Here is a 15,155-nt window from a genome sequence, read left to right as displayed (position 1 = left end):
ATTTGGAGAAAGGATCCTCTGATGATGAAAACAGGACCCATTCTCACACAACTGCAGTGGTCTGTGACATAGGGTGGAACTGGATCTTAAGGGCAACATTTTAAACTAGTGGATACTGTCCATGTATTTGAAAGACAACTGCAGCCCCTAGGTTAGTTCCTTTGAGCATCTATCAAAGCACAAAACCCTTTATGAAGCTGGGAAATTGGCCATATAATATATTAAGAGCTATTACACCAGGTGCCCTAATTTGGGAAGGCTGGGACAGGGGAAAACCTTACAAATGACTCATTATAATTTCACTTCTTAAAACAGATGTCACTTCTGTGTATTTGAAGCGTCTAAATGTGTTTTTCTCTAAGCCCCTATAGCTTTGGAGGTTTTTGGTTGTTTTGATTTTCAAATTCTTATTTACAAATGCTTGTTTACACAAAGACTGTCCCCTGCCATGCCTCTTCATTCTAAAATACTAAAGTAGCTTGCTTACCTCCTTCAAATTCTATTAATGCTACTGTCACTTCCTATCTGCAGCCTGCTCATGCTGTCTGGGGGGAAAATTTCCCACAAAAGGAAAATACCTGAGAATATTTCTGTGTAACCTGATGTCTCTGGCTTCTTGTTTCCCTCTGATGAGACCAAGGCTCCTGGGCTGGTTGCTTTGTCCTCCTGAGCTGCAGTTCCCCCAACTCCTGCTTTGGTGAGAGTAGACTATTAAGGTGGGATTTACCACAGCTATCATGCAAAACACAGTCTCTGTGACAGAGGGCCCTTTTCACAAAAGGTAGTGCCAGTAAACCCTGCTGCCTGTTCTCCTTTCACCATCAAGTGAAGCACCAAAATAAATAAATTGGGTGAAAACAGTGAAGCTAATTTGGCAAGAATACTTTTTTGCTCTAGGCTGGGGAGGGGTTAGGTTTGGGGTTACTCCAATTTTTGAAAGAGTAACATTACAAATTACATTAATTTTGCTCTCAATCACTCTTCTGTGCCTTTAGTGCTGTTGGGTACAAAGTTTCAGACTAGCACATAAGATCCAGAAAGCAAAGAGGTGATACAAGAACTACAGGACACAATTTTAATAACACTTTTTAAACTCTATTCAGTATGAACACTATAAAAATGCTACAATATAAATCAACTAAATTCCTTTAGACTTTCAGGGCTAGTTCAATGTAGACAAGTTGCTGATCAGATTGAAACTAAAAGGTTTCAGGGGAATTTTGTAAATCTTCTCTTCCTCCTTCTCTACCCTGTTCCCACGTCAGTTCTTTTGAGTATGCTGATTCTAATAAAGCTGTTCTGCAAATTTTAAGCTTGAAATTTTTGAGCAAATGTCCACTTTATTTCCAGGTAGGTCATATTTTTCAGCTGAAAATTACAATTTCTGGAACGTGCACATGGCTTTTAGGTTTGATGGACTAGCTACTATATTAACCTTAAATTTCTAGTGATACTTCTGAAATGCAAGAATTGCTGCCTGTTGGGCTGCAGTCTCTTCTTGGGGAGCAAACAGTTTGCAGTGGGACACCTACAGCAGCAGAACTGTTGCCTATCAAATACCTCATGGCTTAATGCTTCTCTGTGCCATGCAGATGCATGCACAAAACCACTGAGAAGAGTTAGCCTAAGCTTGCATTTGGAAAGTGTGGGGATTTATTTCATCTCTGGTGCCATAAGGGATACTTAGTAATTGCTGTTAAAAATGCTAATTCTTCATCTTCAGCTGTTTAAAAATCACACATTCCAGCCTGTTTAGTGTGGTGTCATGGTTTGTGAAGTTCAGTTGCAATACTGAGCACAAAAATAGAGCCTCAAGAGCTAAAGAAAGTTCAACAGATGCAACACATTGAAGTCTTCTCTGAGCTCATTTTTGCAGTACTTGGAATATTTCATTTGCTCGCTAATCATCCTGTACTTACTTCATGTAATACATGGGGATAGTCTTGAACAGAATATGTTGAGGTGCCCATGTGAGAACATCAAAATGAGAGGGAGATGTGCCTCAGACAGGCTGTATTCAGTGGAGCTCCCTGAGTTGTGCAGTAACACACATTTCTTCCTCATCACTCTTCCAAAGAAACTAAGTCTGTCTCTTTCAGTGGTTTGGGCTTCCCAGCTGCTTTCCCATTTTTCTACTTTCTTCTTCCTTGCCTTCTGGCAATAAAAGCAAAAAGCCCCATAACTGCATTTATGAAAGTGAAGAAAGGAGAACATGAATTCGTGAGACCAATTCTGAGGGTGAGGGACTCAGGCAGTAGTGTTTCATTGTAACACAGCACACAGAGCATGCCAAAGAGCCACTGGGGCTCACTTGATGAAAACAGCAATGCAGCTGTGGCCTGGAGCCCCCTTATTGCAGCAGCTGGCATTTACCCAACTGCTTCAAGGAACTCCAGTCACAGTTTTGGAAATTATTTCAACATGGGGCCAAGAAGTGGCAACTGTCATACAGCTATGCTGTGTACACTGCCATCTCCTCTAGTGAGGGGGCTTTCTCCATTGGCACTGATTTTTGGTCACTATGGAGGGTGTCTTGGAGGAGATGTAATGAGGGAGAAAACCAGGTCACTCATCACTAATCTGCTTCCAGGGATGTCCCTCTCTGTGCCTGGCTGACTGGAGATGTTACCACAGCTCAGCATCTAACCGTGGGGTTGCTTCTCTGCCACCCTGTCCCGCCTTTAGCTCTGCTCCTGCCAGTCCAGCAGAGGCTGTGGCAGGGTAAGAGAGACTTCTTTTCCTGGAAAACTGTCAGGTGTAGCACATAACCAAAAGGAAATTAATAGCTGTATACCTGGAATGGGATTTCCATCACATCACAGTCAGCCAGTTACTGTTATTTGCATTAAACTCTATTGTTACTTACAGTAACTGTTGTTTCAATTCCACCTTTAAAGGAAAAATACTGTACTGGAAAGTTAGTGTGATAAAAAGGGTGAGGAACACCTGCTGTACCTCTGTGAAGAGCAGCATAATGTAATGCTATAAATATTTTCAAGATACCAACTGCTATGCTGTTGTCCAGTTTTCATTCCTTCTCTGTCACATGACCTTACAGTTCCCTAGTTTTGCTGGACTTTCACTTTTCCTTTACCTCTTATAAAAAAATAAATAAATTGGCCTCAATAAGTTAGGCTCTAAATGGCAAGCTAACCTTTATCATTCATGCATCATTGATATGTATTTCCTGGAGAGGGCCTGAACAGGAAAACCATCTTAAAGACAGTAGAAACTGGAAAGAGGTTGCCATCTATTTTATCTTTTGTAGTTATGTTTTTTGTTTCTGTAGCTCCCTGAAAAGCAGTCTGTCCTCAGGACAGTTGTCTTCAGTACTAACATCTGTATTCATAATCTAGCAATGCTGCATGAAGGCATTCTTAAGACTCACAAGGGAAGGGCTACAAAATAGCCTTAGATGCTACTGAACATCTTAAAAGACCTGACAGCTGCTTGCTTCTATCTCGGTTGAGTTCTGTCTCTGTCAGACCACAGTAGCCTAGACATATGCTTTGTGGCTTTGGAGTTATTCAGCCAGTTGTGAAATATTATCAAGGAAGAAAAGAAAACAAGAAGGAAATTTTCTTCAGAAGAGAGATGCCAGCTTCTGTAACGTAATCTAATTTATAATGTACTAGTGTGAAAAGAGGTAGTGAAGGCACTGGGAACTTGTAAGCAGTAACAGCAAATGTTCCTGACTGCACCTACCTGCTCAGTCCTGCAGTCTGGGATGCTGCCAACAGAGCCATGTTAGACTCACCCCAATCCCAGGCAGAAGCTGGGGCACACCCATGGTGATACCTCATTTGTTTTAGTGGAAACGCCCATGCCTTGGGAATCACAGGACTTGCCCTGCTTATTTGCCTCCCAAGCCAATTCCTGCAGCCAAACATTGTTTGTGACAGTGCCAGGTCTGTATGATCCTGCCTAGGGACACTGTATTCCCCTGGATTGTCTTTTCTAACCAGGAGAAGCACACGGTCTGCTGGTACACACTGAGCAGGGAGCATGGCCCAGCTGCTCTGCTCTGGCCCATACTTCTGCAACTGCCTGGTTAAGGGGGGGTCCTGCAGAGCTAAAAGTAGCCCCAGCCTCATGGGGCTCTGTAGCACATTCCCACTGCACTGTGTGGCTCCCAAAGAGAAGCAGTATCTGAACAGCCTGACCTGTTCCCTAAGCAGGGAATCTGTCCCTATACAGCTAATGTTAAGCAAACAAATCTCTTTCTCAACCTGTAGCAATTTTCCTTTTCTTTGAATTTAAACAAGTATAATTGAACTGAACTACAAAGGACCATAATAGCTCTGTGGGTAATACACCAATAATATAGAAGCAAACATAACACACCTTTGCTTACATATAAAAGGTTCAATCTACTCTTAGTAGGCCGCAAAAACTTTTAGAGTTACTTTTAAAAGCTGACCTGGGCAAAGGTATGGGAGTATATTAGAATAGGGTTGGTGATATGAGTATTTTCTCATTCACAAAAAGAAATGTTTTCAGAGAAAATGATTCTTCTGTACTCAGCACTGGTGAGCCACACCTCAAGTGCTCTGTCCAGTTCTGGGCCTCTCAGTTCAGGGAGGACATTGAGGTGCTGGAGTGAGTCCAGAGAAGGGCGACTGAGCTGGTGAAGGATCTGGAGCACAAGTCCTGTGAGGAGCAGCTGAGGGAGCTGGGGTTGTTTAGCCTGGAGAAAGGGAGGTTCAGGGGTGGCCTTACTGATATCTAGAACTGCCTGAAAGGAGGTTGTAGCAAGATGGAGATCAAGAGCTTCTCTCAAACAACTCATGACAGGACAAGAGGACATAGCCTCAAGCAGCACCCAGGGGAGGTTTAGGTTGGACATTAGGAGGAATTTCTTCCCAGAAAAAGTGATTAGACACTGGAATGGGCTGCCCAAGGAGGTGGCAGAGTCACTGTCCCTGGAGGTGTTTAAGGCAAGACTGGACGTGGCACTCACTGCCATGGTCTGGTTGACACAGTGCTGGTGTTCGGTCAAAGGCTGGACTCGATGATCTCAGAGGGTTTTTCCAACCTAATTGATTATGTGAATGTAACCAGGCAAAGCTTTGCCTTAACCCCCCTCTTTCGATACCGTAATCTCGTGTGACAAGTGAATACTCGTGTAAACTTTACTTACCAAGCCCCTGTTGGCGAACTGAGCCCGGACCGGGCCTGAGGCGGCCCCGCGCTCCGGGCCGTCCCTCACGCTCCCGCCCGTGGCCGCCAGGGGGCGCCGCCGGGCAGCGCCTTTGTCCCGCCGGGCCCAACCGTCGGTGCAACCGCCGCCCCCCGGGGCCCCGGGGCTCCCCGGGGCCTCTCGCCCTGCCCGCTCCCGTCCCGCCGCCTGCCGCCCCCTTTGTTGCGGTTTTTCCCAGATGGCGGCCGGCGGCCCGGCCCGGCCATGGAGAACTGGGCCTCCTACAACCGGACCACGCAATCGAAGGCGTCCCGCCGCCTGCCGCCCGTTTTCTTGAGGCGTTTTCCAGCCGGCAGCCGGCGGCCCGGCCCGGCCGGGGAGCACAGCTCCGCCTACAACCAAACCACACAACCGGACGCGTCCCGCTACCTCCCAACCATTTTCTTCAGGTGTTTTCCAGCTGAGAGCCGACGGCCCGGCCCGGCTAGGGAGCACAACTCCGCCTACAAGCAGACCACGCAACCGGAGGCGAAGACGCCCTGCCCGCCTCTCTTTTGCTTTCGGTTTTTTCCAGCTGGGAGCCGGCGCCGCGGCCCGGCCATGATCAGCGCAGTCTACGAGACGACCACGGAACCCGAGGCGAAGAGTCCCCGCCGCCTCCCCTTGGGCTGCACCCTGCGGCACCTGCGGGGATGGCGGCTGCCAGTCAAGGTGTTCGAGACGGTGAGTGCCTCCTCCCCTCGCCGTGCGGGGTGGGGCGTGCCGGGCCTGGCGCGCAGGGAGCCCCCCTGGCAGGATGGCTGCCCCGGGCCCGGGAGAGACTCACAGTCTGCCGGGGCTGAGCCCGGCGGGGCGGGGGTGCCCCAGTCTGGGATGGAAACGGGCGTGTTGTGCTGACCCTTCGCCTTTAGGACGGTCCCCTACCGCTTAAAAATTAAACTCCTTGGTGAACCAGGGCAGGCTGAGGAGATGGCCACACACAGGTTTCGAGAGAATGGATTCTGCCTGTCGGAAAGGGCTCCGCCGGGAAGGTGTCCTGACTTAGGATGTGGCATGGAGTCCCTAAAGTTGTGCAGACCTGTACCTCAGGTGGAAAGCTGGCGTGGTGCTGGTTCAAAGTGGTTTATGGTGGGGAAGTGGTGGGAGTGTTCCTTCTCGTGTCCGAGCTGCAGGAGGAGGTGCCGACCCCGGCCGGTGCCGCCGGCGTCGTGCGCCCGAGGCTCGGTGCTGCGGCCGCCGTGCCCCAGCTGCCTGCCGGCCTGAAACGCCGCCCGCCCTGGCTCAAACCAGAGGGAGGCCTCGCAGGAAATGTAGCGGTTTCTTCTGAGGGCCGGATTGTATGAAATCAGGAGGAAGAAGCCTTTGGTTGAACTTCATAGGGCAGTAGAACTGGGAAGGGCATTGCTGGGTCATGAGCTCCAGACTTTCCTCTCTTGCAGATCCTGTAGCCCGTTCTAAGCCTGTCGGTCTGGGCCTGTCCATGCTAAAATTAAAGAGCCTATTTCTCCTGTGATTTGTGGTAGAAAATTGCCCCAGAAACCCATGATCATGGTGACCTATAGCATGAGACATCACTTCATGTCAGGCAGCCCTGGGCTCACCAGGAAATAAAAGGCTTATTTTCTGCCTTTTATACATACCGTTGCTCTTGAATCAAGCAGCTGGGCACCTGCTGCAAGGTCCTGTTCAGTGTTTGGTGATGGGCTCTTCCAAAATGTACCAGTGTGAGTGTTGATAAGGATGAGGAGCATCACTCGTATGTACTAGCAGGGAATGAGTGAAACCCGTAGCGGTAAAGGGCAGCTGACTGCAAATGTGTGTCAGCCTACATTTTGCAGCCAACACAGTGGCTTTTTAGTCAGATGTGTCATGCTTACAGGAATTGTAGGTGATTTCCAACCCTTTCTCGTTACTTCACCGTTGCAGAAAACAGGACGTTTTGGTTTTAAGCTTCATCTCACACACAGTCAAAACCCTCAATTAGAAATGTAATATTCTTTAGTGTTTGTAAAGTGGTAACACTGCCAAAAATGAAGTTTTCTAAGAGTGTTTAAAACAAAAATAACAGCCAAGAATGCTTTAAATAAATATAATGGAACATAAACTTTTAATTCATCTACTGGAGATTATTAAAGCAAGATCTGCTGGGTTCTGGTCCCTAACAAGCAGAATGTTTGTATAAATAGGTTCATTGACTAAAATAAGTGATTATGTAGGCAATTCTACTGTTGTACCAAAGCTTTAAACTGTTTAATTATTTAAAATGCTAAGTAGAAAAAAAGAAAATTTGTCATTATCCTAGACAGGATGGATAGCTGCTTGACGTGTTCTTAAACAAGCAACAGCTAATAGCTTGAACCTATTAGTCAGTGAGAGGAAAAAAAATGGAGTTATAGTTGTTCACCCTCCTAATTTCCAACATTTTCCCTCCTTTTTTGTAACCTTTATCAAAATGCAGAGATCTTGAGGTCTGGGTCAAAACACTTTAAACAAGCCCTGGAAAGTCCTGAAGGTGGGAGCCTCAGTCTCTGCAGTAAAAGGTTCCTGTTCTGGGAAAGAGTTGATTTTGGAAATGTCAGTGACGGCCATTGCCTTTTGGCTTTGTGTTACACCAGTGGTTGTTACTGGGATTATGCCCTGATAATTGCTGGGGTGGACTGCTGAACAGAGTGTTGCAATCTAAAAGTGGGCTCTGTTCATTGCAGAGGTGATCAGGAGTTTTATAAAACACCCTGAAATCACCTGCAGAAAACTGGCTTCTAGACCTAAGAAATACTTTTGTTCAGATGAATAATGGCATGCTCTGTAGCCTAAGCCAGTTCTTTTGAGCAAATGAAACAAGGAAAATGTCACTGCTAAAAGTCACAAATGTGAGTGCCTAAAGGATGCTGGGAGGCATGTTATTGCTCAGGTTTCTAGGGTGTCGTTGTTTTGTTTGTGGTTTGCCTTTTTTTTAAATAGGTGGAATGTTTTTGTTAGTCCACAACTGGTTCAAATTCAGCACAAAGGTAAATGGCACAATGTGTATTGTGCCAAGATTGAGGTAGAAACGAAATCTTACCTAAATCAGAACAAATTGTTATCAATTATTGTTTAACTTGAGTCAAAATGACCTGGCTGGAAAGGAAAATTGTAATTCAGGCCTAAAAATCAGCTCCTTTTTGAGCTGTTAATGTTCTGTAGTAGCCTGAATTGTGTAAACTTAATAGAGAATTAATATGTGCACCTACCTGAACTAGATTTTGTACAGGAAATCCCAGTACCTCCCAGATGCCAAGCATCTTCACAGGATTGCTGGCAAGTTCATTGATCTGCTCTATTTTTGTAGCAATTCATTTGTTAAATTCTTTTGTAGCAATTCACTTGTCAAATCTTCTTTATAAATTGACATTTGTTTAGAAACTTCCAACAGTTATGACAGTGTCAATGAATAATTTTTTGCTGGTAAGAGACAGATGAAGGTGTTTAATTTCTGGTGTGTAAACAGACAGGACTAATAAAAAATTGAAAAAATACCAAACAAGTGCTTCTCCAACAATGCTTTTGGTGTTGAAAACTTTTATTTTTTGGTGGTAGTAGGACAAGAGAGGAATACCTTTTTTTGTGAAGGTGATACCAAAGAGCAAGTTAAGAAATCCAAGCAGAGCTCTCTGGCATCTTGTAAATGTGCTGCTGATACATTAACTTAATCAAAGCACTTACTCAAAGTTCTTCAAGCCAACTTTTTTAAATTGATGTACTCTATTTTATTACTCAGCTTATTAATAAAAAAATGAATATTGACTTGGACAAGTCCCACACAGGATTGTACTTGGTAAATCTCAGTTATTTGACACTGAACCCTTTATAACTGCTCTTTTAATTTGCATTAAACTCTATTGTTACTTACAGTAACTGTTGTTTGAGTGGGATTTTTTTCAACTTGTACACTCTGTAGAGAAGCTTTTTTCAGCTATTTAGATCATATTATGGTTATCTGGACACATACTTTCTTTTAAGGACAAGTTTATTTTCTTTCTGCTTTGTTTCAGCCCAAGTGAAAGTGATGACTTTCTGTTTCCAGTGCTTATAAAAAGAGATAAGTTTTCATGTACAGTGCTATCTCACAGCTGACCTTGTGAAAAATGTGAAATTGAAAGTCATTGGATGCAGCTATAAGCCCATGTTTAGAAGTGGAAAAAAAAACCCCCAAGCCATAAAATCTGGAAAGTCAGCGTTTAAAACATTGCTGGGCTGACATTGTAGTTCACTGGTTTAGGTGCAAAGGCTGCTGAGAAGTTTGTGTTGCCAACCACTGTGGAGAGAAAGGGAGCATGAGGAGGCTTGATAGTTTCCCCTGCTGATGTTTCCCAGCTCCCATTCTTTCTGTTTCTGAGCTCCTGTTTACTTTCTATTGTTGCATTTCCGAAACGTGGTTCTCTGAAGTGCCCTTCTGAGACTTGGCTTAGTAAGGGGAATTTACACTTCCTACTGCTAAATTGTTGTTCTTGTTTTTACTGTGAGAAAACTGAAACCAAAGACTGCTGGTTATTTTCCAAGAAAAATTCTGAATCTTAAATTTAGATTTTTATTGGTTTTTTTTTTTTTTAACAAAGAACTGTCAACTTGTTTATTGCCCACATACTCTTATTAAAAATACATGTCATTCTCATATCAGTCTCAGTTTTATGACCCAGTCTGATTCCTGCTCGTGGTTTCATTTTAATTTGGTGAACTCCTTTTTACAAAGATCTGTAAAGCTATGTCAAGCTTATGGGATGAAGAAAGTGATGCTATTTATGGGATGAAGGAACTAGCAAGAAGTGGCCAAAATAAGCGAATGGTTAAATAAAGCAATATTCTTTCTTGTGTGATAAAACAGTAGAAAATCCAGCAGCGGGGATATGGTGACTGTATAGGAAGTAAGTCATGTTCTTTTCTCAGAACACACTGTGGCAGGAAGGTGAATGTAGAGCTGTGCATAGATTAAACGTTGTCCAGCACGCTTGAACATAGGGAAGGTTTCAGTTCCTGCAGGAGCAGTTCAGCTTCTGTCATTACTGGGTCACAAGCATGTGAGCGTTGGGCTCATGGATTTCCTCTGAAGTTTGATCAAGTGAGGTAACATCAGCTGTGAGCTTTTGGGGAGGTAGCTGAGTGTGTCAGGGCTGGCCAGTTTCCCCACTGCCCTGAGCCCAAATACATTCAGAGCTGAGTGCAGCTGTATGTCGTAAGCAGCAGCGTTTTGCAGGATGTGTGTTCTCCATGCTGCCTCATCTCCTTCAAACTGGCAGCTGCACAAAACCACAAAACAGAAATCTTGTCTGTCTAATCAAGAAGCCTCTGTCTGGCTGTGTGCTCAGCTTACCTGAGTGTATTTTATGGACCACCTTTAACAACCAAGCGTAAACCATGGCATTGTATAATTATTTCTGTCTGTAAGAAAATAGTGTGGAACTTCACCAAACTCTTTGTAGATTGAGAGTTTTTGTCCCAGCTAGCTTTATTAATCTTTGTATCAGAGATGTCTGTTTGTTGAAGATGTTAGAGACTTGATCCATCTCAAGCATGTTATTTGTTTGCAGATTTTCTCTTTAGTGGCTGTTGTTTGTGAAGAACTTGTGCAAGAATGCTACAACTGTAGTCCACTTTACTACTTTGAATTTGCAAGCTGCAGTGCCTTCCTTTTGAGCCTCCTGTTTCTGTATGTGTATTGCACTGATTTGTATGAATCACTGGGGGAAGATAAAGTGCGGAAACTGGTAAGAAAACTTTTTTTCTGGAAAAACAAACCATTTCTTCTAAGTGCATAAAGTCTGCTGTCGAGTAAAAAGCCTATGCAAAATGAATCTCCTTTTCTTCTCCATGTAAAGGAGAAGAAAAGTATCTTATTAAAGTATCCTATAGTTTAAAAATGAGCCAACTTTGAGAGTTTATATTGACATGTTTGTCAAAGCTGGCTACCTGCAGGATTTTAGGACTTGTGTGGAAAAGTCTTTCCACATTAATGCTGCTAATACTACAGCGTAGCCATTGCAGATCTGTACACATGTGGAATACAATTTACCACCAGCATGATGCTTACAATTAAAAAAAAATAAATTAACAGTTTACCCTATCTGTTTTCCTGCTGGGTGTAGACTACTTCCTTTTTGGCAATAATCATAGCTCGTTACAGTTACAGTTTATGGCTTCGTGCTTCAGATGATCCAGCAGTGGGAGAAAGTTGCTCTGTAAAGTCAGTAGGAACGTTATTCCATCTCACAAGTGTCCCTTCCTATGTGCCTTCAGAGCAAACAGTGGTGTCTTTATGTGAGGATACAGATAAGGGAGTGTAGCAAAAGCTTTGAATGAGCACGTTTACTTACAGTTTTCTGGTTTCTTAAATGTTTTATATAAGGAATAAAGCTACCATGGTTGTCCTGAGCTTGAATTTGATGGTTAAAAAAGGTTAGATTAAATTAATTAAATACTTTAAAAATACAAAAAAAAAAGGCAGACTTCTTTAAGTAGATGATAATGCTGTTTAAATAGCTGATGATGTTGAATGTCATTTGGAATTTAGTTGTGAAATGTATTTTCTGAAGCTTCCACTAGCATCAAAGTATCAAAACATAAATTCACAGGCAGTTTAACTCAGCTGTTGTTATGATGTTCATTCTTTTTAGGTAACCTATATACAGTTAAATTATATATATATATATTTTTTTTTTTTTATATTTGCAGAATTTTTTGACTGTGCTGCTCATAATTGCCTGTTTTCTGTCAGCATCAATACTGCTTTCTGCAAACTGCAATGAGCCTGAAGAATATGCTGCATGTGTAAGTCTTAAAATGGCAAGATTTACTTTGTATTTCTCTGGTATGTTATTTTCTCTGCCCTCTAAACTTCACTCAATTTGCAGAGAAGAAATTAGGCAGGGAATAGAGCTCAGTGCATTGTGATGTTTCAGGAGGAATTAGCTATTTCACATCTTCCAGAAACTTACATTGGAAATCCAAAGAGCTGGCATTCCTCAGGGTTGCTGGAAAGCTGATGTGGAAAAGAAAGCAAGATAATTCTGTTCCATGGCAGCATTGGCTATTAGAGATACACACTTCTGTACTGTCATCTTATGGGATGTAGATCTATTTAGACCTAATAGGTTGAGCATAAATTAGGTGTCAGCTTTGCTTTTTTTGGTACAGAAAAAATAAAAACTACTGTGATTTAATACTTATTAATGTCAAACTACTTTGGTCCAAACCAGTTGTGTAAAATTTAGGTAGAGTTGGAATAATGCATATGTTTCTTTCCTTGTTTGAAAAAAGCTGCCTTCTCTTTACCACCTCTCATCTTGCCAGGACTGGTAACAAAATGTCATTCACAAAATGTCATTTCATTCTCCCTTGCTGACCAGGCTCTGCAGATCTTGTCTTCCTTCATCTTCTTTTGTTATTCTTCATTTGCTCTCATCAATCAGCCCTCTCTTAGATAAATAGTCTGCTACATGCTACTTTAATAACTGATTTTGGCAATGCAACTAATATACTTTTGCTATTAAAGGTTGATTAGAACACAGTATAAGGTTCACACTTGATTAAAAGAATGACAACTGTAAAAACTTCCACAATGAATGTGCTAGAATTATGACTTCTGATCTGTGTCTAATTTAAATGAAACTATTGATTTAAGGAGGACTATAATCTTAATATTATAAGCATTATTAATGTATATAAAATGGTACAGTGAATCTTTCCAAACAGTGTTAGAATAAATACTGTTTATGCATTTTGAAAGCACATATTTCTGTCCTTTTCACAGGTATTTGGATTTTTTGCAACTTCTATATTTGTAGCTGAACTTGTCATAGAGATCTATCTCAGAATAAAACAAAAACGGAACGCCAAGAAACACCCTGAGAAGCCTCCTAACGCTCCGAGTGCCACAGAAAATCAGCCATTGAATAAAAAAAGATAACTTCCTGAAATAGTTTTTTTTTTTTTTTTTTTTTTCTTTTTTTTTTTTTTTTTTTACTGGAGCAAACTAAAATGAACTTTCAGTGCACTGTAGGTAACAACTTCTGTTTCTTTATTCTAGTCGATTTTGTACACATTGCTCATCACCAATTTTTATGGATTCTTGGTCAGGTAATGGCATCTTGGGCATCATGTTCTAAGGTACCTGGTCCTGCCACCTGCTGGGATGGCAGGTACTAAGAAACCTTGGGTCTGAACAGAATAACTTCAGAACAGTAGTGTGCTGATTTGATTTTGACAGAGATGGCTAATAAAGGTTAATGTCTGAGGCATAAATTCTGACCTATAACCTAAAAATATTTCCTGGTTAAATGGACCAGATGTTTCTATCGTGAGTTAAAAATTAGCACAGCAGAATTCATTTTTGTACTTCCTGGTGAAACTGAATGCAAAAGGGATACCTAACTGGAATTTACAGGAATGTTTATCGTTAAGTAAGGGGTTTGGGATTGTTTTTACTAGTCCTGTGTCTCAGTTCTGTCTATGGAGATCAGTTTCATGTTACAGAGACTGTAGGGAGTTTAGGGGAAGGTAATGTAAATGGTATATTGAGAGACAGTTTTGCACCTCATGATTGTCAAAGTTTGGACTTGTATGCCAGAATCTTCTTTCAGATGGTTTCAAAAACTGTAACATTTGCAGGAAGAAACTTGAAAAGCCAGCAGTGGGAGAAATAAGATAAAGAATAAGTATTTTACGTGAAGCGACCCCAGAAGCAGCAATCTGAATATCAATGGCAAAAACCTTAGAGCATGTTGGTTCTACCCTGGTGAATATTACTTGCAAGGTTAATGCCATATGCAGCTTGTTTATGTATAGATAATGCTAAGTTTTGCCAGAATGGTTTTAAACCTCACCATTTTCTGTGTTTATAGATATGGCAGTAGCTTGAGACTCCTTGCTGCTGACTAGCTCAGTTGGTAAACAGGGGAATAAGCACTTGTCCCCTTGATCTGTTTTGCAAGCAACAGTCTGTAGGACTGCAAGGAAAACTACTGATGGGACACATATTGGACAGGTGACGGGTGTGTCAGACCAGATGTTGATGGCTGTAAAAGAAATGAAGTGCCAAAAAAGCATTTTTCTGATGTCTGAGGTAAAAGCAAGACTGCTATGCCTCTCTTAAGAGGAAAGCTTTCAAAAGCAGAGCAAATTACTGTAAGCCAGGAGATGTTCCAAAATAGCAAAGCAAATAAGAAAAACCTGATTGAGTGCTTGAGCCTTTTGCTGTGTCTCCCAGGGGTTAACTGCATTTCACCGGTATCCCAGCCTGCTGTGTTCCCAGTCCTGTAACCCATTGTGGCAGCACTGAGACCAAACCCTCCAGAAACCGCCTGAGCTGTATTTAGGAAAGGAAGAGGAAGCTGTTTTAAGACAAAGGACTGTAGTAGCAAGTCAAAATTGGGTTTTTTCCCATTGCTGCCACTTTCTGATGAGTGTGATTTTGTGATCTTTCTCTCTATGGCCTGAGACTTAAGCCTAACACTACACTTTGCTTGGAGGATGCCAAATTTTGCTGGGTGGTGTGAAGCACCAAATTAAAGCTACAGCTTGGTTTTAGAACTATGCATAGAAGAGATACTTTCCTTCATAGAATTTCTGTGTTGTAAAGGAGAAATGCTCTTTGGACTGGCTTTTTTTTCCCTTGTATTTATTAGTGTCCGTTTGCACTAAAATTTAATTTCAGTCAGTGCTTGCTGGTAGCTGTCTCTGATAACTGGGTAGATTAGAGATGTTTGATTTACGAGCAATGTTACTGGTGATACAAAATATCCATAATGAAAAATATCTCCTCTATGATCTGCAATGTCTTACCCTGGGGACCATGCCCAGTAACATTCCAACAGTCTTGTTTTGGTTTCTTTTTATTGCCCAGAGTCCTGCTGAATTTTTTTTCCACACCAAGATGTCTGTAGTCTTTAAATCTTCATCTGTAATTGGTAGCTGTAAATATAGTGTAAGAGCAACACTGTGCTGCTAAGTATTTATTAAGCAATGCAGCACCATGAAAGGACTT

General features: G+C 42.3%; 1 protein-coding gene across 1 annotated transcript; it reads left to right on the top strand.

Annotated features, from left to right (window-relative positions):
* Positions 1–5,266: 5,266 nt before the first annotated feature.
* CMTM6 (CKLF like MARVEL transmembrane domain containing 6) lies at positions 5,267–13,168 on the top strand. Its single transcript, XM_064704718.1, has 4 exons — positions 5,267–5,863; positions 10,705–10,881; positions 11,846–11,941; positions 12,924–13,168. The coding sequence occupies exons 1-4, from the start codon at positions 5,405–5,407 to the stop codon at positions 13,077–13,079; spliced, it is 888 nt and encodes a 295-aa protein (XP_064560788.1). The 5' UTR covers positions 5,267–5,404; the 3' UTR covers positions 13,080–13,168.
* Positions 13,169–15,155: the final 1,987 nt, after the last annotated feature.

The sequence above is a fragment of the Zonotrichia leucophrys genome, chromosome 2 (assembly GCF_028769735.1).
Source record: "Zonotrichia leucophrys gambelii isolate GWCS_2022_RI chromosome 2, RI_Zleu_2.0, whole genome shotgun sequence".
NCBI lineage: Eukaryota > Metazoa > Chordata > Aves > Passeriformes > Passerellidae > Zonotrichia > Zonotrichia leucophrys.
The sequence above is the reverse complement of the archived record's forward strand: the minus strand, read 5'-3'. Positions and strand labels throughout refer to the sequence as shown.